Source organism: Phalangium opilio, unplaced genomic scaffold (assembly GCF_054372755.1).
Source record: "Phalangium opilio isolate 3A_F unplaced genomic scaffold, DU_Popi_V2 ptg000089l_1, whole genome shotgun sequence".
NCBI classification, from domain to species: Eukaryota; Metazoa; Arthropoda; class Arachnida; order Opiliones; family Phalangiidae; genus Phalangium; species Phalangium opilio.
The window spans coordinates 3,027,739-3,053,899 of record NW_028324194.1 but is presented as its reverse complement, the minus strand read 5'-3'; the positions used below and the strand labels follow the sequence as shown (position 1 = coordinate 3,053,899).

At 37.3% G+C, this 26,161-nt stretch overlaps 1 protein-coding gene across 5 annotated transcripts in view; it reads right to left on the bottom strand.

Annotated features, from left to right (window-relative positions):
• Positions 1-960: 960 nt before the first annotated feature.
• The window catches only part of LOC149647010 (uncharacterized), a 36,908-nt gene continuing 11,707 nt past the window's right edge, over positions 961-26,161 (bottom strand). For 2 of the 5 annotated variants that reach the window (XM_089849835.1, XM_089849834.1), the window contains 5 exons: positions 13,172-13,303; positions 12,949-13,079; positions 12,703-12,791; positions 11,757-12,491; positions 961-5,918 (listed from right to left, as the gene is read on the bottom strand). In XM_089849835.1, coding sequence (XP_089705961.1) covers positions 5,062-5,918; positions 11,757-12,491; positions 12,703-12,791; positions 12,949-13,079; positions 13,172-13,303 — 1,944 coding nt within the window. In that variant the 3' untranslated portion in view covers positions 961-5,061. Of the gene's footprint in view, positions 5,919-11,756; positions 12,492-12,702; positions 12,792-12,948; positions 13,080-13,171; positions 13,304-13,629; positions 13,735-13,802; positions 13,885-14,250; positions 14,370-17,773; positions 18,139-26,161 lie in introns of those variants that run through there. The other 3 variants (XM_089849836.1, XM_089849837.1, XM_089849838.1) reach the window with 2 other exon arrangements.

Genomic DNA, 26,161 nt, shown 5'->3' with positions numbered 1-26,161 from the left:
TACCAGACAGTTTAGAGGTTGTAATTTAAGGCCCAAGTTCTAAGACTAATCGTAGGACTGTGCTTTAAAATATTTTGTTGCATTCAGGCATATTCTCCAGTATTCTTTTTAGTACCTTGTCCTTCGTTGTCACTTTCATACAATAAAACATGAATTCCAAACATTTACATTCCATACCCTGTATAATTTAGCATGACGTCACCCGTGCACATGTTTTGTGGAGTAAAAGAAACTCATTTATACACCATTTTAAGTCCATATTTACACCATTGCAAACCACTATTTACCGCATTTCAAGTCAATATTTACCCCATTTTAAGTCTATATTAACCCTATTTACACTATTTCAAATCTCAATTTACACCATTTCAAACTCTATTTATCCCGTTTAAAGTCCCTATTTAGACCGTTTCAAGCCCCTATTTACAACACTTTTCAAATCCCTATTTATCCCATTTCTAGCCCCTATTTACCCCGGTTTGAAGTCCATATTTACCCGCATTTCAAGTCCATATTTACCCCCCATTTCAAGTCCATATTTACCCCCATTTCAAGTCCATATTTACCCCCATTTTTCATGTCCCAATCTTAAACCCCTATTAATCTCATATCAAACCCCTGTTCACCCCATTTCTGGACCATACGCCTGATTTACAGGAATATTTATAGTCGTGTTCCGTGGGACTTCACTACCTTTCCTATTGTGTATGTAGTATGTACACGTTGAAGGCTTTCTTATGCTATCAAGCCTGAATGAACACGATTATAAGTTAATGCCGTTAAAATTATCCAAATGAACTCTTTTTGGCAACAACTAATGGAGGCAGATTGGTTTTAATAATGAGCATGTTTTACTTTTTAAAACATCACTTTAAAACCTTTTTTAAAAGACATGCTTTCAATTATTGCTTATTGGAAAATATTTCATGGCATAAGAATTTTATTTTCATTTTAAAAACCGAGATTAATATTAGGTCATTGCTAATCAACGCGGGCCTTTTCCAAAAAAATCGTTTATTTTTCATGGTCCCTCAACAAAAAACGTTGAAAATATTGCTTGTTTTATAGGTAAGGCCATAAGTTTATCATGCCTCTTAAGAACACAAACAGGGGTTACAACTGGGCATCTTCCGCAGGCTACTGTGACGTCAGAACTCGTATAGCGTTTAGATCCGAAGAGACAAAATTTTGAAATTTCTGTCGCGGTGCAGCCACCAAGCGGTCGAGACGATTACTAAATTGGTCTCATGAAAAAAAAAATCATCCAATGGAAAAAAGGAGATTTTTACGTTTCGTATAGGCAGGCGTTGGGGGGTGGGGAACGAATTTTACTTAAGCAACCCCAAAATCCCTCTCTCTCTCTCTCGTGAGATAGAGGCGGTTTCAGTCCTGAAACATTCTAAAAGGAATAAAAGAAACGCTAGGCTAGGCGGTACAATTTTGTATTGAAGTTGAGGTGATAAATGATACGGAGAGAGTATAGGGTTTCATGAAAGGGAGCCAGACAAACACTATTGCCATAGGAGTAGCAGCCATTTCTCTACTTAGAGGCATGATAAACTTATGCTACTGTGTATACTACGATGTGGCTAAAAAGTTCAATAATAACAAACGTTTTATCGTTGACAGCGTTTAAAAATAAAAATATTTGCTTTTAATAATATGTGGTTTTTCATAGGCACTATATTACGTTAAAAAATTATTTTTGGGAACTCATTCTATGTTCAAACTTCGTTACAGTGTTACGTAATAGACTTAAAAATAAAAATGAGCGAATCGCTTTATAACGGTGCATTTCTGCGATTTAAAAATATTTCATTCTTGTAAACTATAAATTTTGCTTAATGTTTTACAAAATAGATGGGATTATTGCTCATTTTACATAACCACTCAATCTTTATAAATTAATCAGATGTTAACGGGTAGTAGATTGAATTATAATTTAAGCCAAGATGTTTGTCCCTTTAGACCAAACTCAAAACCGCGAAATTGCGGTAGTTTTCAGACGAATGGGAATTCGGTCGTAAGGCAGGAAACATAGAGACTATAAACCCCAAGGAGTGGCAGGAGTGCCTCAACTTGTTGCCCTTAATATAGGCGGCGTTGCTGGTACAGGACGACTTCCGCTAAGCAAAATTAAACGGGCCGGAAGCTCTCATGTACCAACTTAAGAGCAATATCATTATTTGCGCTTGTAGAGCGGGGGACCTGCCACTCCTTGGGGTTTATAGTCTCTATGCAGGCAAGCGGTTAATTACCATAGTAAAATTAACCTGAAATGGGTCAATAGGGCCTTAAAACGGGGTAAATAGGGTCTTAAAGTGGTGAAAAAGGGTCTTTAATTGGGTAAACAGGGACTTTAAATGGTGTACTAACAGGTTGGTTTCACACCATGAACGTGGTGCTAAATATGGAAAAAAATAAATATTTAACAACTATTTCACTTCGCTTGGTTTAAGGGGGAAGTCTAGTGTTTTGAAGAAATAAAGGCAAATTTTCTTGAACTAAATACAAGATAACTAAATAAGATAGAACATCGCGGTTTGTTTTAAAAATAAATTTAATGTCTATTGTAGCGATTGATATAGTTTTGAGAATTTTTTAAGTATAATTTGTAGTCGTTAATTTTAATTTAAAATAGAGAACTCCCTGAACTGGAATCTCCAGTTCTAAACACTCGAATTGCAAAATTCCAATTGTCAGCGGTCCGTACCGAGGCTTTGTAGCGAATGATTTGCTTTCGTGACTCTAGCTTAAATAGATTTAAATTAAATGCGAAATTTGTAATCCGAAGCCAGCTTTTCAGGTTTTCTAAAGATGGCGCCACTATGTATGAGTTGGCTTTTGCTATAAACCTCATCTCAACCCTGGGCGAGTTCTAAGCCTTCCTGTCAATCATTCGTCCACGCCTGTATAACCCCATGCTCCCCAAATTTTACCGTCATATTATCTTTCTCTACACAGTCCTTCTATTGAATGGTGGGAGGGGGTATGAGGGAAGATTTTTTTTTGAATAGGCTTTTCTTGTGTATCCTTTCTCGAAGGTGGGCAAATTTTGTAGCTATTCATATATGGTTTGGGGCCACTTGGGCTCTGGGAATGATAGGATATCTCATGTGTTACAGCCATAATTTTAATTAGGCTCTCACTATAGTGTTCTAAGTATTGCAACGCCAATAAGTTTCTTTTTAGTTGTAATAATGATCATGTAATTTTTAGACAATAGTTACTTATTGTAATATTAAAAATTTTGAAAACGGGAATTTGAAAAATTAGCAATTATGGGTAGGAAAAAAGTATTCGTCCTCTATGCAGGAAGCCTCTATCACGAAAGAACCGTTTTAAACAAATTAGGAAAAATTGATTATCCGAAAGGTAAGAATGTTTAGATACCAAACTTTTAACATAATTTTATTGGTATGAATAGTGTTAATTAGGACCAGTTTAATAATTCCAACATGAGGGGTCGCTGGTCCCGAGGACCACTTACAAAATTCACCTTATTTCCAACCCTGGTAAGAATGTAGAACCCCCGCTGTAACATCCTTCATGCTCTGTAGTTCATCCCATCAGTAAGATTCACTGAAGTCTCAACCTAGACTCTCACTCTTATCTCTTTGAAAGTAATGTACTCTCCTCCAGTGGCAAAAAATTCTTTTCGGGAATTAACCGACACGGCTTGCTTAGTGCGCGGACCTCTATAGATACCAACTATCTCTCAAACCCCCCCCACCCCCATTTTCTTTATCCTGTTAGGGATTAACCTTCCCTGCTTTTTCTAGGAAGGGTTCGACAGTTTTAGATATAGTTTCGCCTGCACTAGCAGCTTAGACTGTCCCAATGAAGTTTATTTAGGCATGATTTTTTCGCACCTGACAGTCTACCGTTCGCCTCCACCCAAACCCCCCCTCTCAAGAGACGATTTTCAGAGCCATCTATATTTTCGATTAGGCAAAACAAAAATGTATAGTGCTGCCTCTAGTGGCGTATCTGCGTACTTCAAATCGCTAGACTTCCCCCTTAATAATGTGACATAGGTAGCGTACTTTGTCCCTACTTTAACGGCTTTAAAAAAGGAATGAGCCCCACCATTTTACAAAAGTATATAATATACGTAACATTTCGATAATAATAAAATTATAGCCATAAACAAAGATTTAGCGTTTCCTATCAGTTTTATATAAATTCTTACCAGTCAGGGATAATATGAACGTTTCTATTTTCCAGTAAGGAGGAACCGTCACTGTGAAAAAGGAACTGCATGTCCATTCGACTGGACAATCTTCAGCAGACGACATCACATTCACACTCTATAGATCAAATTATTCGCAGAAGGAGTGCCATCATAATTTGCTACGGCTTCTTAAAGACTCACCTACTAAATTGGTCCGTGAGTTTTATTTGAGACATTTTTTTTTTTTTTTGCTCCGTGTGGGATGACGAGCTAGGGTTTACAATAAACCTTACAGCTCCAGGTAATAGTAGGTGGACATGAAGGGAGGAGGGTGAGGGACTAAATACTAAATTTTGAGGAATTTTCTTAGTCCTAGTTTAAAAGCAGGTAAGGGGGGGGGGCAAAACCAGATCAGAGGGGAGAGAGTTCCAGATGGGAATAACCCGCCGAAAAAAGGAGTGCTTCATGGGGTCTTTACAGGATGAGGGTAGGAAAAGTTTACGCCTATGCCCTCGGGTATTGTGATTTGCTGGAGGAGGATACCTAAAAAAAATTTTATCGTCACGGGAAAGAATACGAAATAAGCTAACTAGATCTAGGTAAGTACGTCGGGATGCGAGAGGCGACCAATTTAGAGCAGATAATCGCGCCCCACGTGGTAATTTACGAAGATGAAGGGGGATTTTTGAGGCCCTGGCCTGTATTTTATTTAATAAATTTATATCAGCAACGCGATATGGATTCCATATTTGATGTATGATTAAAACATTCTTCCGCGCACTTGCATATTCACACTGATCACATTTGAAGGGTTTTTCGCCTTTGTGATTGCATTGATGTGCGATCAAAACGTTCTTCCACGCACTTGCATATTCACACTGATCACATTAGAAAGGTTTTTCACCACTGTGAATGCGTTGATGCGCGATTAAATTAACCTTATGCCTGCAGGCATATTCACACTGATCACATTTGAAAGGTTTTTCGCCACTGTGAATGCGCTGATGTCTGATAAAATCACTCTTACGCGTACTTGCGTATTCACACTGATCACATTTGAAGGGTTTTTTACGACTGTGAATGCTTTGATGTGTGATCAAATCGCTCTTCCACGCACTTGCATATTCACACTGATCACATTTGAATGGTTTTTCACCACTGTGAATGCGTTGATGTGTGATCAAAGCATTCTTCCGCACACTTGCATATTCACACTGATCACATTTGAATGGTTTTTCACCACTGTGAATGCGTTGATGTGTGATCAAATCACTCTTACGCGCACTTGCGTATTCACACTGATCACATTTGAAGGGTTTTTTACCACTGTGAATGCTTTGATGTGTGATCAATTCACTCTTCCACGCACTTGCATGTTCACACTGATCACATTTGAAGGGTTTTTCGCCACTGTGAATGCGCTGATGTCTGATAAAATCACCCTTACGCATACTTGCGTATTCACACTGATCACATTTGAAGGGTTTTTCACCACTGTGAATACGTTGATGAGTGATCAAATGACCCTTACGCGTACATGCGTAGTTACACTGATCACATTTGAATGGTTTTTCGCCACTGTGAATGCGTTTATGTCTTATAAAATGACTCTTGTTCGTGCTGGCAAAGTCACACTGACCACATTTGGAGCGTTTTCCTTTGTTACCCTTTATAAAGTGACGTAGATCTCTTTTAAATTCAGTAGAATGTTTGAATCGAATGGAACGTTTCTTCTTGATCTTTCCTACAAAAACATATAAAAGAAAAATAAAAACGCCATATATCCTTTCCAATTTTGTATCAAAACAAGTTGGGAAAACCAAAATATTACCTCTCCGAGCCTACTTACAAACCTATTTACCCAATATGGAAATGTTTCTTTTTTTATGAACAAATACTGAAGTTAATTTTATGAAATATTAAAGAGGTATACAAAAAGCATAGCGAACATACTGTAAATCAGACGACATTTTACATCCAATAAGGATATACTTGTACACATTAAAATCATCCAATGGGGGAAAACGGGAAATGAAGAGATAAAACTTTGCAGGGATACTACCTTTACGTGTTTGTAAAGGCCCAATTTTCTACTCCTCAACTGTATACCCTCTATGTTCAAAGCCAGATTCACAACAGGGTTGCCGTGTAAACACTATCCTCTCGTTTCACCTCAACGATTTTCTTAGTTTGTAAACATGACTGTTAACGTTACATAACACCAAAGCTTATTTGTGGCTACACGCACTGAAAGTAAATGCGCACCATATAACGCATGAAAACACGAAGCTATAATCCGATTACGATCAGACCTTTCACTGATCTGGGCTGCGTTCAGCAGAGCTCACCAAAAAAGACAGCGGATTTTGGAAAACGTTAACCGGCGAGCTCTGTCGTCATAGCTTTGCTGAACGCTTTTCTCCGGTCATCGGTGTTTTAAAAATTACGCTAGCGCAATAAAGCGTGCAAGGTACCAAGGCTTAACAAAAATTGTATGATAACATATTTATAGAGATAGAGAAGAACAACTTTTATAATTAAAATTAAAAAGACTAACTTGTCTCTTAAAATTCTCGCGTGATCAACTGGTTTCACGCCAATTAAATAGGTATAGTCCCATCAGAATCAGCAAGAGCTATTTGTAATAATACCGCCGTGTTTTTACAGCCAAGCTGAGAACTATGAGTTTGACCAAAGAAAATATACGCTCCGGGAATGGAAGGTATGTCTCGGGGTTGGGTTGATCAAGGACCTTCCGGTCTATGCAATTTCAATGTAGCCGGAAATACCTCGGTCTGCCTTTGGAGCGTACTAGGAGGGGAGAGACAAAAATTTACACTAGAGGAAGCTACAGTTTCCATTCCTGGGACCCTATTCTGTAAGCGTTTTTGGCCGTAAAGTTTTCGTGAACCGTAAAGATTACGGTCGGCTAAAACCGTTTTGAGAAAAAGTCTATTCTGTAACTTTTTGGACGAAAACTTAACGGTAACGGTAAACGTTAACTTTTCGTGAGCTCGAAGGCACCCGTTTGGGACTTTACGGATTAAAAACGAGTTGTTAAGCCTATTTCAAAAACGCTACTAAACTGATATATACTTAATTGTTACAAATGTATTTATTTTTGGTCATAATTTCAATTAAGTTTCGAGAGCGATATTTAAAATGACCTACCGATTTATGAAATTGGGAATTCTTCACTTTGCTGAAGAAGAAAAAAGGTAATGTTTTTCGCGATAAATGAAAGTGAATTAAGTTGACAATTTATAAACAATTAAAGAAAAACCAAGTGAACTATCTGTCAATAATTCTACTTAAGCCTAACGAAAACGCTACCGGGAATTGAAAAATCAACGGGAAAAAAGTATTTACTTAACGGAAAAGTTATAGAATAGCATTTTTCTGGATTTTTCAGTTGACCGTTATGCGAAAAACGGAAAACTGGAAACTTTACCGGAACCGTAAGGTTTACGGTCGGGATCGAGAAAATTACAGAATAGGGTCCCTGGGGCGTGTATCTTCTTTGGTTTCACGTTATCCAAGAACCCGACTATTTTCTTTGGTGACCGCGCTGAGCACCGTGACGTTAAACTCCAAAAACAAAATCCCCTTCTGTTCGACACTGCTAACAGCGCTGAGCTCTGCTGAACGCGGCCTAGATTTTCACCTTGATGGATTATTCAATTATAAAATCTAAGCCTGATTATTTTAAAAGTGTATTTAACTTTCGGCCCACTCTGAACCGTTAATGTCTCTGCATTACAGAAACGAGAACCAAACCCAAGCGTTTACTTTTGGGTTCACTAGGCCTATTGACAAATAAAAGTTCATTTGACCGACATAGTATCGTTCTTCTTGTTATCGATAATGAAAGGATTATGCTATAAACAGATGTAGTATAGCTTAAGTAATAAATAAACATCCATTTCAATCAATAATTATAAAATATATTCTTGGGATAACAAAATGAAACAGAGCTTTAAAGCTACAAAACTACTAAAGGCATCGAAATTACGAAAAATATTTCCATATATTAATTTATACATTGTGAGAAAACCAAATATTAAGGTTTTGTAGGATTTCTTTCCACATCAACACAAGGCGAACTGCTAACGCGGTGTACTAGTGTAACAACGGACGGACACACACAGACAAACACATAGACTGCTGTTTTACCCTTTCCGTATTAATTTTGTTTAGAGAAACATGATAACCTTGAATACTAAAATAAATATAATTATTATAATATATTTTCTTCGTTAGTTATTCACCTTATTCAGCGTTACATCCTTTTTAAAAAGAACAATTAAACATTCTTGAGAGACTTGACTAATATTGGCGTTTGAAATGAAGCATACGCCAGTTGCTTCGCCTTACTTAAATAGGTAGTATATAAGGGTGTCGAACTACAGTTAAAAGCAAGAACAACCGCAAATGCGAAAACCTTTGGTAGACGATCCTACCCTAGGGAGCGGCTAGACGTTTCTCGTAACCCTAGCTGATCGCCGCGAATGTCTTAAACCAAACGATGACGATGGAGATGAAGCCAGGTGTACAGACTGGTGTCCATGTGGGATGGACAAAAACAAAGACCAGAAGATGGTGGTGTTAGAAGCCAGGTGTACAGACTGGTGTCCATGTGGGATGGACAAAAATAAAGACCAGAAGATGGTGGTGATAGAAGCCAGTGTGTACAGACTGGTTTCCATGTGGGATGGACAATGACCAGAAGATGATGGTGATTAGAAGCCTGTAAGTACTGACTGGTGTCCGTGTGGGATGGACAAAGACCAGAAGATGGTGGTGTGAGAATTAGAGGAGCTATTTCCGTGACTGTGAATGCAGTTCGGAAATGGCGAACACGTTTGCTCCGATTTGGAAACTGCGAACGCGGTCACGTGGGTGTAACAACAGACACACACACAGACAGACAGACAGACAGACAGACACACAGACACACACGTCAAAATTAGAACCTCTCCGTGACTACGTCACTCGGAGAGGTAACAAGTCACGTAAAAAACATTTACGTATTAGCTAGGTGTGGTTGAGGTGGGAAGGGCGTGTTAGTTTCGTATGTGCGAATGTAGTACAGTATTCATGTTTTCTAAATCGCTAACTTAATATTCGAGATGGCCCAACGTTTGGTGTACATTAAGTTCTTACCACATCTAGATAAAAAGGTTTTTTCGCCAGACAATCCACAAACATACACACTCACAATTCATAATCGTAAAGCCTGTGTTGAGACTTAGATTAAAAAATAGACCAGTAGACCAAAAAATAAGATTAGATATCAAGATAGTGTTTTAACTGATCTATTTTTTTATATATCTGTATATACTTGCATGAGTTAACAAGTCTAGAGTTAAGTTATTCCCCCATATACCAACTCTTCAGTATTAAGACGTAACAGCCTGTATGTCTTTCACAACGCAGATAAAAACCTAAAACAACTAAATATAAATATACATACATTGAAGGGTCAGGAGATGTTTTCAACGACAACTATAAATAAATAGCAGCAACCAAGCCTTTACACATAGTGTCCTTTCCGTGTGAAAATGAATCTCTCATTCTAGCTACCTTCCCCGTATTACCCATCCTCCTTCGCTAACCCCAAAAACCGGAGTAAAGAGAAAGTATTTTAATCCGTTTCGATACGGCGTTCCGTCAAATGAAAGGTAAACTTAAGGGTTGCCGCAATCTAACCGGGTGAATACTTTGACGATGCCGATCTTATTTCTTTCCCTATACTTTGAAGAGCCTAAAGAGGATCTTTTCTTAACTATAGGTCCAGACAAACTTGTTTTACGTCCATCCGAAGTCGGAAAATTGCCTTTAACTCATACCATAGCGCTAATGTATTTCCTTTCGCATATTCTTTCACATTACAAGCTCCAACGTGGTAGCGGATCTTGCCTTAATCGCTTTCTATCCACGCTTGTTTTTCGTGTACCCGGGGTTAACTCACACACACATACAATCCATTAGCGCAGTGTGATTATATACCCACACCTTGCTAAATACAACAACATTCAAGCGCATTTCATAATAAAAGGTCTTTAATAACAACGTCCTCAATGAAAGATTAGCAAAGATGGAAACAGAGCTCGTCGAACGATACTTTCGGATAAAAATCGCAGACACCTTTATAGGCTATTCCTGACTATTAAGCAATTTTGCAACCGGGGGCCGAGATAATACGCGCCCCCTTAAGCCGGGAAGATAGAACATCAAATGTTGCTAAGGGGGAATAGTTTAACTCAATGCGCCTCCCACAAGCCTTGCGAAACGTTTGACGACACACTTCAAATGCCCAAGATTTTCCCTAATTTGGTGCACCCACGTCGATGTAGCGGACACGCTACATTTGGGCCTTCACAAACAACATCATAACATGACTTACCCATTCAGGCACCAAATTATGTTAACTTAACCCTAAGCCTATATCTTGAAGGAGAGAGTAATGGAGTGGAAACCCCCATACCTTGAGCGTTGCCTTTGTACCCCCACCTACGGCACCATAGTCCTCCCATCATTCCCAGCGGTTAGGTAGGGTCGTGCCGGACGAAACTGTAAAGGACGCTCCCTCTATCTCAAAAATAGAAGCTAGTTCTCATTCAAATAAAATGGCGCTACGCGGCAGCACTTAGCAATCGCCTACGGAATGGTAGGGGCGTGCGCGAGGTACACTGGGAGAGATATGGTGCCGCAGGTCGCCCATCATCATTTCCAATCCATCTGACTCCCTTATCCCTGCCTATATCCACCCTAATAAGATGGAGTCTCTAGCCAGAGGGAGCTCTATTGCACTACTTGCGCGCCCCCTGGTCTAGATAGGCCGAACTAGAGATAAGGGAAAAGTATATAAAGCCTGAACAGCCTTGGGAGCAGTGTGGCTAAGATCTGTCGTCGGCAGTAATAGACGGTCGCCCCTTCCGACCCTCTAACGGTTTATGGTATTATAGTGAATTCCCGCGCTCTCACACTAGTCGCGTACCGTTTCAAGACCAAAAGACACAGTTCACATGGCTCTTACTTATCACTGTAAGTGTTATGTTATTTTAGTACGGACATTCCCTACTGGCGCTTCCCAATTTAAGTATCACATTGTAAATAGCATTATCATAAATTATTACTAAATTTAACTAACCCCATAAATTTATATTTTTGATGTATAAAACTAACCTAACCAGGATCTGGTATAATAAACGAGATAGAATTTTGCCACCTAATTTTGTCTCATTATTTCTTGCTCTGTAAACCTCAGCTTTTTAAGCAAATCGGTTACAAGCGCATTCCATTTACAGCTCTAAGGCGCTAGATCAGTTCGGGTTTCCGTTTCCCAATTGACGAGAAATGGACCCAAGATCCCATCGGTACTGATCTGTACAAAAGAGTTGCCTCGCTAAATTAGCATTGACGATTAGGAGGGGAAAGACCATCGTTAACGCAGCTCCGGAAATGAATCGGGTTTTAAGTCGCCTAGAGCAAATCCAGAGCGATCTTAGAGCAGTTAATTGGAATACACTATGCGGGAAAAAATTGCTTGTAATTTCCAAACAGGACGACGCGGTATTACCTTCGGAATTTTTTGGAGCGACATTTTCCGAACTATTCTTTTCAGCTTCAATCGGAACTTCGGGTTCATCGATTTCCATCGAAACAGAGGTCAATTCTGATAGTTCTAGTTTAGGCACACACACTGGCACACTCAATGACACCGAATCAGCAAACTCCCGATTTGGCAAGGATAGTTTCTCAGTTAGATTTTGTCTATTTTCAGTTTTCTTTGCATCTGTCAAACTGATTCCGGATTGGTTATCATCAAGATCGTTTTCTAGAGAATCGCTTTCGACATCTGCCTCAAGAGAAAGATCCAAATGTTTTTCGACTTCAACATTCAATTCCGGAACACGAAATTTCAGCGACCGAGTTTTAATATCCTTTGTTGAGACACTTTGCAATTTACGATAAGAATCATTAATGTTAATATTGTTCTCGAGAGGTTCCCGTGGCAAATCGCTTTCCACCTTTGAGTTAGGAGACATTACGACTTCATTTTTCACCTCGAGGTCAGGTGAAGGCGCGCAAAGAGGCAAACTGTCACTGTTTTTCAGTCTAGCGACACTTACATTCGTAATTCGCCTTATTAGCCCCATTTTTTCAGCCTTTTTCAAGGTAATTTTAGTTTCGGTGTTTGTATCGCCAACCTCCGCAACGCATTGAGGCTCAGAAACAGATGGTGATTTTGGAATAATATCTTCTTTACCCAGCATGCCTTGGACATTGACAGCTTCGGCATTTCGCAGTGACCCTATTTAATGAAAAACATTAAAATTAATAAGTGTCTTATTAAGTGAGAACTACATCAGGTTGGGTAAGCGTTACTACATTGCCACATGTAGTCTTTGGCAATTAGTAAGCCTTTTAAACAATACATTACACAGACCATGTCCCTTACCAGCAATAAGCCGCGTCAATTAGAAGCATAATTAACGTCAGTGAAGCAATCGAAATTTACGTACCATTACCAGACTTCTTGAGTTTATTGGCCTCCGTGTCAAGTAGATTTTGGGAAATGTCGTTGATTATCTCAGCAGCTGTACTTAGCAAACTATTCAAATAAAAACAGTTCCGTTTTCAATATAAATAAAATCTACGAGAGATTGCCATGTTTAGTGTAATATAAACGGTCTACGGACGCTTTTAGCGACATCAGTTTTGCCATTATCGACTAAACATCCAAAATACCCAAGTCGCCCTTTAAATACCTTTGAATTTCCTCTTCTGGTTGATGCTGCGTCACAATTGAAAGGGTTAATTCCTGACCATTAATTCCAGAATCATTTTCAAAGGGTTCAGTTTTCACATCATTAGCTAATTGATGTATTCCACTTTTCTCCTATTTTTCAATTAATTAACAATAATTAAACTCGCATTCTTAACCTGATTCTCTTTTCTAAAGACCTTGAAAATAAAGAATGTATTCCATACCATCAGACCTTTGATTCTCCTTTCCAACTTTTTAATGACCCAATTAAGTCTTTCAATTTCGTGTAATTGCTTATTTATCAATAATGTTTTTTTCTCTCTCTCTTTTTCCATGTTTGAAATTGAAACATTACACTAAACAAAAAAAAGATTCCATTACAACCCTCGAGTTAATATTCTCGGGACTTTCTTTGGCCGAACGTATTTTAAAGGGAAGAAGGGGGATCAGCAACAAAGGTCCTCGTTGGGTTTCTTTGTTAATAAAGAGGGACATGTTACCAATATACCCTGAGATGAGAGACAATCCTGATAGGTATTGTCACCAATAATCTTAATTATTTCACCCACCCTTCTACTTTAAGGGACATAATAAAAATGGGTAATGGATCCTAAAAGGGTTTCTTATTTTTGAGCTTAATTTCACAATTCTAAAAAGGTACCCTCTACGCTTTGAAAAATACCTCGGCTTCCAGTTTCCAAATTCGATCATCCTTGGCTTTTAGTTCATTGATCAGATCATCTTTGCTTAAGTGATCGTAGTTACGATTTTCCTCATCTTTCATTTCCTAAAACAATGTTCCCGTATTTATCTATTTGCCTCAAACAGGGAATATTTCAATAATTTCGGAAATACCTCTTTAATCGCCACCCTTTGAAGATTTACTAAACTCATTTCGGAACTTAGTAAAGGGAGGCTGTGAAATTGTAAATCTTTCCTAAAGTAAAATGTTTATTCAAACTGAAGGTGTATCAAAAACGAAAGAATATCATAAAAGGATTCCCCAAACATTGTAACTTTCGCTATAAAGCTTAAAGAAATATGGCAAAGCTTAACCAGTGCAAATAAGTTGTCACAACCATCACAACTAATAGTGTAATTTTGTTCAAGGCTATTGAATTCCTCAAGCGCATTTTATGAATACAACTACAACTAGCACTTATAAATTATTTATTGTGCTAGTACTTTTAGTTTTTGAAATAGCAAAAATGATCCACTCCTTTTCAAGGCATAGTAGTTTCGATAGGTTTGGATCCGTTACACGCCTTATTTACATTAAAGTTGTATTATATTCATCACTTACCAGCTTAAACGTTCGACCATAACACGACAGTCTTTCACTAAATCCATCATACTTGGCACAGTTTCCCTGTTAAAGGGGCAGTTCGGACCGTGGGACAAACGACGATCTTCCTCATAGAGCTTAGCATAGCGGGTGGGTAAAAAAGGAGAGGGGGTCGGTCAGCCCCTTTAAGATAACCTTTATTTATTATTAGTTGACCGCAATCATAGCAATGAAAAACATTTCCGAGGCTGAGCCCGGGCTCACGATACGTCACAAAGTGAGCCTGAAGGTTCAACGGTAAAATTAACGAGAGCTTGCTCTGAGCCCTGTTACAAATTTTATGACTTTCTTGAGCTCCAGCGAGGTGAATTCAAAACTACGAGCCCGATCATTATGAAAGCAAGCTCAAGTTCAAGCTCACTTGAGCTTGCTAAATTTATTAAGACATAGCTCAAGCTTGAACTTGCTAAATTGACTGAGCAAGAGCTCCAGGCATGAACGAAATAGTGAACAATCCAGGACATGCCTTTAATGAAACAAGTTGGGAAAACCAAAATATTACCTCTCCGTGTCGAGAAGATTATATAAACTTAAGTATCCAATGAAAACGTCGACCTTTTTGCCCTCATCCTTTCCCGCACTTTGCGCTTCCGCATTTCTTCTTTACTCTCAACATTATCTTCCTTCATTTTACATATAAAAATCAAATACTCACAAAAAGAAGTGGCAAAAACCTGCTGGCTCTTTACAACCACTTAATTTGACTCAATATCCAATTTCCAACAACAATAATATACCGGTAGTTTAATTGACAACCTACTAGCATCGAAATTCTCATTAAGAATGGCTCCCGCGGATAAAAAAGGGCAATTTTCAACTAGGTGGGAGTTATCTCATTGGATTTTAAAAATATCATTTGTCTTTTTTACCATTGCCTAACCGTTTGGATTTTTTTAAAGCAATCTTAGCACCAAAAAATATTTTTTGATACAAAATAAATGTTTTATATTCTTATTAAGAATAAAACATTTATTAAGCTTTTATCATGATCACTCTATACAACAGTAACAGGGAGTATAAACCCATTAGTGGAAGCAGTATTTTTTTTCCGAAACAATCTCGCTTATGTTTATCCTCTCTAGACTTCGCTAAAAACGTATTACTCCTACGTAAAATATTAATAGACAGGCAAGGATTCATACCATTAAAGAAGGAGCGCAATATTATCCATATTTTCATTTCATATACAGAGAAAAGAAATTATTATGTTTCTGAGAGGAGCTTCCCATTTTTGTTGTTGTTATGAAAAATATATCGCAATGCACGGGCCTTGATAGATATAGGAGGCAATGAAGGAAATATATCGCATGCACGGGCCTTGGTAGATATAGGAGGCAATGATAATCTCTCTCTTTGCACGAGAGGTTTATCTTTAATATTTAAATAAATATAATTATTTTTATTTATTTTAATCTTCAATAATTAACATTAATAATAGTTAAATCGTTTAAAATAAAGTTATACCTATTATAATCTCAAACATTGCTAATATTGACGTTTAAAGTGAAGGGTACCCCTCTTGCCCGCTTTCTTCAAATTTTGGGGTATATATACGAATCGTTTCCATTATAATAGTAAGGAAAAAGCGCAATTGCGAAACCTCTGGTGGTCGATCCCACCTTATGGAGGCTAGACGTCTCTCGTAACCCTAGCTGATCGCCGCGTATATCCTAAAACCAAACGATGATAATGGAGTAGAAGCCAATGATACAGATTGGTGTCTATGTGGAATAGACGGAAGACCAGTGTATGGTGGTGTTAGAAGCCAGTGTAAGTAGAGACGGGTGTCAATGTGGGATTGACAAAGAACAGAAGATGGTGGTGTTGGAAGTCAGAAAAGTACCAGACTGGTGTTCATGTGGGATGGACGAAGACCAAACATGGTGGTGTGAGAACGCAAGTATAGAGTAGCCAACGGAAAGATATACAATTTTCCAAATTTCTGTGAACTGTCAATGCGGTCCGGAAATTGGGAACACGTTTGCTCCGATACGCAAACTGCGAACGCGGTCACGTGGGCGTAACAACGGAGAGACAGACACACAGACAGACACGGCCGTTACAGAACCTCTCCTGGACTACGTCACACGGAGAGGTAAAAACCCATCCTCTATGTGTAACAAGCGACTACTAGTTCCCCCTGTTGAGACCAATTCGCGCCAGCGGAACTATGTCGTTTTAGGGACAAAATTAAAGGTCACGTGAGAGGGTAGCTATCTTTGGTGGCATACACGAAATAGAGAATGCGGTTTATGTAAACAGGGAGAAATGAGGTAAGCTGTAAATACCAGCTATCACTGATACAGTTTGGAAATACACAGTGCTTATTCTTAACTAATTTACTTAAATAACGACCAAATTCCAATAATTTCAAGAAAATTGAAACGCCATTAGATTCTAAAACTTCAAATATTATTCTTCATTTGTTCACTCGCAGATGGCGTTAGCAAAACCGGAAATTACAGCTTAATTTGTCCCCAATTTATTTTTCTCTCTCAAACTTCCATCCCCTCCGCCTATCTTTCCACCCCGTTCTTGTTACAACAAGTGGATGTCTTGGTTTGTACGTGCAAAGGTCGGTTGTTAAGTCCTGGATTGTTCACTATTTCGTTCATGCTCCAGGAGAGCCCGCGAAAGATATTAGAGCGAGGTTGAGCTCGAGGCTTCGAGCAGAACCTGTCAAATTAGGCGAATGAACCCGAGCCGAGCTCATTTATAAAAAATAACTTTACTTAGCTTGAGCTCACATTGAGCTCTAAGGAAAAATTGTTTCAATTTTGAGCCCGAGCCGAGGTGAGCTCGCTGTGAATATTTATACGACGATGCCGCCATCGATAGTGAGCATATGTTTTTAGTAGGATAGTAGTAACAAGTTGGGAAACCAAAATAAACCTTTCCGAGTCGAGACGCAATTAAGAGGTTTTTCTTTACATAATTAAATATAATTGATATTAATTATTTTAATCGTCATTAATCGAACCAAAAGTAATATAAGAAACCTCCCTTCGGTTTAAATTTGCATGTTCATTCTGTACTGGCCTCTCAAGTACGACACTAAGGACCCCTAATTAAAAAGCCAATATATTGCTACCCCATTCATTTTGCATGTTTATTCACGAAGGGCTAAGTATGCGCCTCTTTTCCCGGCAGAAATACGGTAAAATTGCAATATTTTGGAAAAGGCGGCAATTTATTATGCTGATCAGAACAAAAACGGGGGAATATTTACCAACGATTAGTTGGCACGATGTAGCGTTCCATACTATTTTCTCCATTATAGGTTTTGCTTTTCTCGTAGGGGGAATACAAATTATACAACTATCCTACTAATCATTTTCCCACTATGGAAAACGACTTTAAAAACGGAATGAGCCCCACTATTTTACAAAAGTATATAATATACGTAACATTTTGATAATAATAAAATTATAGCCATAAACAAAGATTTAGCGTTTCCTATAGTTTTTATATAAATTCCTACCAGTCAGGGATAATATGAACGTTTCTATTTTACAGTAGGGAGGAACCGTCACTGTAAAAGAGGGAACTGCATGTTGTCCATTCGACCATGAACGCTGGATCTCTAAAGGGACCGGAAAACGCCCGCCTTCCACTGTACAAACCGAGTCCTCTCTAGCATAGCGTCGGGGGAAGGGATGGGGGTTGTGAATTTGGGAACACTCAAGGCCATTCGGTCTTTTGTGATTCTGAATAAACCTATTGAAAAGAAATTTAAACGACCTTGGCCGTACCCGTTTTTTTTTATTTATTTTTTTACAAAGCAAACGTGCTATAGAGAAAAATCTATTCCGTTTACCAGTCCCTTTAGAGATCCAGCGTTCATGATTCGACTCGTCAATCTTGAGCAGACGACACGAAATCACATTCACAATCTATAGATCAAATTGTTCGCAGAAGCAGTGCCGTCATAATTGTCTACGGCCTCTTAAAGACTCACCTACTAGGTTGGTCCGTGAGTTTTATTTGAGACAGCAATAAATGATTAGAGACGACTGTAATCATCAGATGGTCCCTCTAAGATATCGGTACATTTTATTTTATATCCTGTTATTTTTTTTCTTTAATCATTTATATATTGCCATTTGCAATTTGTCCAGCCTTATTTCTCAGCCTGGCTGTCAATTAGCCTGTCATACTCGTCTACGTCAGAAAGTTGGAAATAAGACAGGTTTACAAGTATGAAACCAGTTTATTAATTGTCGTTTTCACATGGTCGTTTTTGGAAAAAATAGACGGTGGGACCAGTTTCTAAATTCGGGGTTCCTTCTTAGAATTTTTCTAGCTCAACACATTTTCTACCAATTCTACTCCTATGTAGTTAGTACTCTTTGGCTAAAACTTCCCTACTATAGTTTTGTAGTCTATTGACTAATGATCTTGACTAGCGTCTATTCTAGAATGAGTTCTTGTAGTTCACAGCCAAGACCATAGTCAGTACTAGTTGCCAGTAGTCGTATAATTCAGTAGTGTATGGTACTAGTCACGTTACAGGATTTTGATCCTAATGGAGCTCTCGTACTCTGGCTGACTGATAGCGAGAGAAGTTATAGTCACCGAAAGGATGTAAAACGCAATAAGGATAGTTCAGAAAAGGATGAAGAACTTGAAATATCATTAGACATGTTGATTGGCTATAGTGGCAACTAGTTGTAAAATTGTGATAAGAAATAAAAGTTAACTGTTTTTGATTTTGATATCGTACTTTTTCCTACAGTAAAGAATTCAAAATCAATTATAATTTTCACCTTCTTTACTTTTATGCCTTTACGTGCTCTTAATTCACACCAATTTGAAAATTAAATTTATAATGGGACCAGTAAAAAATATTTAATGCAAGTATCACTGGCCCTAAGGACCAGTTTAGTAATTCCAACATGAGGGGTCACTGGTCCCGAGGACCACTAACAAAATCCACCTTACTTCCAACCCTGAATACGTCATCTGCCCTGTAACTGGAATTCCCGTTAGACAATTATGTTTGTTCCCCCATTGCCTTCTTTCGAGTAGCACCATACATTGTGTGGATTTTTACTCAAGAAGAAAAGTAACAACGGACAGACAGACACAACACACACAGACATCCTGGACATTACCTTTTCGTGACATCCGTTGAGTCTGAGAGATAACAAGATGACCCAGTCATATAACTTTTTACCGCCCTCTAGTGACAAGAATTAGTATTATTATATTTATTATAAGATGACCCCAGCTAATTTAGAATTTCGGGTTTTTTTTTTCATTGTTCATAAAATAGCATTCCTATTATGAATAAAATCAATCTAGTAATAAACTACAGTAACTTACTCATTAGGTTCATTTTAAACTTAACCCACAGAACTTTATCTTAATTAAATTACAGAATAATATTTATTAAACTAGGGTTGGTACTGGTAAATGTGAACGATTCTATATTTTCTTTAAAATTTTCTGGCTAATTTTTGGGCGGCTTAAATTCCTTTTAAAAGGGCTCTATTTGTGGATTGAATATTGAGGATTACGATAAAAATGGTATGAACATTGTAGGAATACGTGGATGAAAGATACGAACCTATATACACACCAATTCGGACTAATCAACTTAAGTTGATGCCAATTTTAGGTGTTGCTTAATACAATACCATCGGGGAATAAGCTTTAGCAAGAGCTAAAATAATCCCACGATAACAAACCTTTAATCGTTAGATAGATCACGTTTTTCACTATAAAATTGATATTAATATCTGTGGTTTCGATTCGGAATTCGATTTTATAAATAGAGTTAGATAAAAGCAAGAAAAAATTGCTAATGTTTCAAGGTTAATTAGAATCCTTTTTAAGCTATTTTACTAAAAAATACGAGTTGGGAAAACCAAAATATTACCTCTCCGTGTCGAGAAGATTATATAACCTTAAGTATCCAATGAAAACGTCGCCTTTTTACCCTCATCCTTTCCCGCGCTTTACGCTTCCGCATTTCATCCTTACTCTCAACATTATCTTCCTCCATTTTACATACAAAAATCAAATACTCACAAAAAGAAGCGACAAAAACCTGCTGGCTCTTTACAACCACTTAGTTTGACTTAATATTCGACTTCCAAACACAAATATTTACTGGTAGATAAATTGACACCCAACAAGCAAAGAAAAATTCTCAAGAATGGCTCCCGCAAATTTAAAAGGTCTATTTTCAACTAGGTGGGCGTATCTGATTAGATTTAAAATATATATTTTTGAAATTTTTAGTCTGGCTGTTATCTACACCTAGATGGTTTTTAGTCAAACAAACAAGGAGCAAAACACAATAGTGGAAGCTTCAGTCTTATTTAAAACATGTAAAACAATTATCATCTCTGCAAATAGCTTACACATGTCTTTTTACCAATGGCTAACCGTTTGGATTTTTCTAAAGCAACCTTAGCACCAAAAAATATTTTTTGATACAAAATAAATGTTTTATATTCTTATTAAGAATAAAACATTTTTTAAGCTTTTATCATGATTACTCTATACAACAGTAACAAGGAGTATAAACCCATTAGTGGAAGCAGTATTATGTTTTCCGAAACAATCCCGCTTATGTTTATCCTCTCTAGACTTCGCTAAAAACGTATTACTCCTACGTAAAATATTATTAGACAGGCAAGGATTCATACCATTAAAGAAGGAGCGCAATATTATCCATATTTTCATTTCATATACAGAGAAAAGAAATTATTATGTTTCTGAGAGGAGCTTCCCATTTTGGTTGTTAAAATAAAGTTATACCTATTGTCTTCTCAAACTTTGCTAATATTGACGTTTAAATTGAAGCATACCCCTCTTACCCGATTCTTTTAAAATTTTGGTATATAATATATGGAAATCGTTTCCCTTATAATAGTAAGGAAAAAGCGCAATTGCGAAACCTCTGGTGGTCGATCCCACCTTATGGAGGCTAGACGTTTCACGTAACCCTAGCTGATCGCCGCGTATATCCTAAAACCAAACGATGATAATGGAGTAGAAGCCAATGATACAGATTGGTGTCTATGTGGAATAGACGGAAGACCAGTGGATGGTGGTGTTTGGAAGCCAGTGTAAGTTCGAACTGGTGTCAATGTGGGATTGACAAAGAACAGAAGATGGTGGTGTTTGGGAGCCAGAAAAGTACCAGACTGTTGTTCATGTGGGATGGACGAGGACCAAACATGGTGGTGTGAGAACTCAAGTATAGACAAAGAAAATATAGAACTATCGTACCCTATCGTTCCTATTATCTTTCGAAACTTTGCTAATATTGACGTTTAAAGTGAAGGGTACCCCTCTTGCCCGCTTTCTTCAAATTTTGGGGTATATATACGATTCGTTTCCATTATAATAATAGATAAAAACGCATTCGCGTGAACCGATGGTGGAAGCCCTGCCATTGGGAGGCTAGACGTTTCTCGTAACCCTAGCCGATTTCCTCGTATATCTTAAACCTAACGAAGACGATGGAGTAGAAGCCAATGTTACTGATTGGTGTCTAAGTGGTATAGACGAAAGACCAGTAGATGGTGGTGTTAGAAGCCAATGTTGCAGATTGGTGTCTATGTGGTATAGACGAAAGACCAGTAGATGTTGGTTGTTGGACGCCAATGACGATAGATTAGTGTGTATGTGGTATACACAAACTAGTGTCCATGTGGAGTGGACGAAAACCAAAACTGGTGTTGTGGGAACTCAAGTAGAGTAGCCAACGGAGAGTAATACAATTTTCCAAATTTCTGTGAACTGTCAATGCGGTCCGGAAATTGGGAACACGTTTGCTCCGATACGCAAACTGCGAACGCGGCCACGTGGGTGTAACAACGGACAGACAGACACACAGACAGACACACACACACACAGACACGGCCGTTACAGAACCTCTCCTGGACTACGTCACACGGAGAGGTAAAAATGTAAAAGTGGTGTGAGAAATCTACGTTCGGATAATATTAACTTTAAAATACATCATTGACCCAAAAAAGACTCAAATTTCGCGCCATTAGTAAGTTTATCAATTTAGTGGTAAGAGGGCGGTAGCTACCACTACTTATTGGGCGGGAAAGCGAGAAAACGAGACAGCTGTTATGTGAGGTATCGAAATAAATAGGACTTCTCAACAAATTATTGAACATTTTCACTAGGGTATTTGTTTTAACTATATTATCCTATTATCACTTATCACATCTGCGTAAACTTTAATCTAGGTGCATGAATTTAGGCCCTACGTAATGGTAGCTCCTTCAGGGTTGCCATGGAATTTTCAGAACCAAATTCTCCGACTTTTCCAGGTTTTCCCTGTTCTTTTTCTCAGATTTTCCCTGACCTTTTAGGCCGAAAGTGTGAATGTTTACAGCACGTTTTAAGTGCTTATAATTAAATAAACTCTCTACAATAAGTTTTCCCACCATGTATTTGTTGCACCAAAACAAATAAAAAACATTTTAACTATAAATAACAGTCCAAGAGAGCATTTACTTTACAAAAAAAATTCTAGACATTTTCAAGGATTAATCTAGAGTTTTCTGTGTTGAGAGAGCATGAGGAGAAACTTTCATTACTCTTTCAATAAAGACTTATTCCCAGAAGTTATACCCACTAAAATCAAATTCCCTGACTTTGCTGAAATTTTTAAAATTCCCTGACTTTCCCTGACCTTTTCGGGCCATTTTTAAATTCCCTGACTTTTCCAGATTTTCCAGGATTTCCAAGTACTGTGGCAACCCTGTCCTTTCCTAGGGCCTTTTTTATTCCTCCCGTTTGATTATCATTGTTGTTCACATTTGGGTCCAGTGTTCAGTCACTACCACCTAGTATATATATATTTTTGTAATAGTGTGTATCCTTGTAAAGAAAGTATTAAAAACAGAACTGTTGTTATCTAGTTCCAGTATGACTTAGCGAAGCATTTGTCTTTCTTAATTAGATCGAACATTCGTTAGTAAAAGATATAAGAAAACGAAACATTTAGGGTCAGGGTGTTTACATTTATCAGCGATTGTTCACATTTGGGGTCCTCTGAGGGGATTGGGAAATAGGATATGGTGCAATATTTAAGAGAGTTAAAAGGCTGGAAACATAGCGAATTGCGTCTAAAGAATCATATTTCATATCCTGAAAGTTTCTGGTGTCTAACGTTAGCTCCACGGAAGTTATTCAAAGATTGGCAAAAAGTGTTCACAATTACCAGTACTAACCCTATAGTAACTTCCTCAATCGGTTAGTTTTAAACTTAACTAAACTACATCATTATTTGTAAGGTTATCATAAACTATATTATAATATTATTTAAATTAAAGCATAATATTAATTAAATTAAAGTATAATATTAATTAAATTAAAGTATAATATTAATTAAATTAAAGTGTAATATTAATTAAATTAAAGTATAATATTAATTAAATTAAAGTATAATATTAATTAAAGTATAATATTAATTAAATTAAAGTATAATATTAATTAAATTAAAGTATAATATTAATTAAATTAAAGTATAATGTTAATTAAATTAAAGTATAATATTAATTAAATTAAAGTATAATATTATACTACAGTCGTGCGGTTCGGGAATTTCTTAACGAACAATATTCAGGAATTCTAGAGGGCCGGTAGGCCCTTCTAGATAAGATCCCACACCCTCGTGTAATGTTAAATGAAAATTCACAGATTTTCGCCGATTTTCCCATAGGAATAACATGGCGTTTTTGGTGCTCCTGCACATCAAATCATTTAAAACCTAAAGCGAAGTTACGTTTCGGAATACTTTCAAATTAACAAGTAACTATTCAAGGTGTGCCTTTTTTAAGTTTCATCAAAATTAATTAAGTCTAAGTATTTTAATTTAATTAAAAATGTAAGTACCTCAAAAGATTATTCTACAGCAGACGACGCTAATTGTTCATTACTCTACAGTAGACGACGCTAATTTGCCATTTCACCGCCTTGAAACTTTAACTTGATATTTTTCAATAAATATAACACTATATTTATTAAAAATTTCTCTGGCGGGTCTAATTTTCGTTTAATTATGTGTCTCGGTTGAAATTCTATACTTAAGATACCTTTTAAATTTATATTTTTTTATGTTAGTTTCGACCAAGGCTTAAGTTGCCTCACTTAGGCCATGGATTTATAATAAAAGCTTACGCTTCATGGATATTTCGCTGTAGCCTTTTGATTTTAAACACATTGTAACATGGCTGCCAGATTCCTTGGAGTTTCTACTCCTTGGGTCTGGCAGGGTATATATACCTCCATGTTACATGCTCCTCCTCCTCAGAATCTTTGTGATTTTTTTCTGTTAATTCAGTCACTAGTCAGCTCTCGGACAGAGCGGTTGATCTTTTTGTTATATAACCTGTTAAGTGTACGGTCTAGTTGGGTTTATCCCTTTCTCTTGATATTAATAAAATTTTTGAAGACTCTTCTTCTACTTTGGATTCAAAAATGTGAGTTGTCTTTGATTATTTTTATGGCCCTCGGGAAAATCCTCCTCCTCAGAATCTCTGTGATTTTTTCTGTTAATTCAGTCACTAGTCAGCTATTGGACAGAGCGGTTGATCTTTTTGTTATATAACCTGTTAAGTGTACGGTCTAGTTGGGTTTATCCCTTTCTCTTTATATTAATAAAATTTTTGAAGACTCTTCTTCTACTTTGGATTCAAAAATGTGAGTTGTCTTTGATTATTTTTATGGCCCTCGGGAAAATCCCCCTTTTATTCTAGTTAATTGCTACCGAGGGTTACAACATTTATGTCATAAAAATTCGCGCGGGTGGGGACTGGGGGGCTGATGACGTAGAAATTGAGGCAAACTTTTTTCTTTCGGCGCACGTGCGCGCGCGCTTTTCATAAAATAATTTCGCGCGAGCTATTAAAAATTAGAACTCGATCACGTGAAAAACTTCAACCCCCTCTGATTTTGCCTCAAATTCTACGTCACAAACGCGCGTGCCAGGCTGGTACTATTTCAGACGAGGAATAAATGTTGTGCGCGTTTTAAGGTGAGTTAAATATCAAGGAAGCGTAAGCTTCTATTATTAATCCATGCTTAGGCAGACTATTGAGTGAGTCTATGCAATGGGTGATGTAAAAGCTTGAAGGATAGATGGATCAGTGTTGGAAATAAGGATTTTTTTAAAACTGGACCTGTGGCCTAGGTATTTTAATTAAAATAACTGGCCACGGTGCCACTCACTGTAAACGTACAAGGGAATTGAACGCAATGTCATGGATAATTGCAATCGTAAAGTGCACTGTAAAAGATACGGCTTTGATAGTTTAAAAATCGTGGCAGGAGGTTGGTTTTGAAGTTGACTATAAAGCTCGGGTTCTAAAACGAATTGTGAGCCGTACCTTCTAAGAATTAGTAGAAGTGTAGAACCATTTTTAACCGTGTCCTAGAAGTGAAAAATTTCGCATTTCAGGCAAAAAATTGTTTTATAATAGATTAATACAAATGCAGACTGAAGGAACAGATATTATATGAAAAAGGACTTGGTTTGCCCAAGCCTATAAAACAAAACGATAAGAGTTTTTTCCAGTTGACTGAAGCTCGGATATTTTATTTTTCTATATAATTTTAAAGACAATCCGTATTTAACTACTCTTTAGAATTTAATTCATTCTCCTGATTTTACTGGTAATGGATTTATTTCCTATAAATTAATTGAAATAAAAAATTACTTATCTCAGATTTTTCAACAACAATTTCATTTTCGTAAAATTTTATCATGAAAAATCTGAGATAAGTAATTTTTTATTTCAATTAATTTATAGGAAATAAATCCATTACCAGTAAAATCAGGAGATTGAATTAAATTCTAAAGAGTGGTAAAATACGGATTGTCTTTAAAATTATA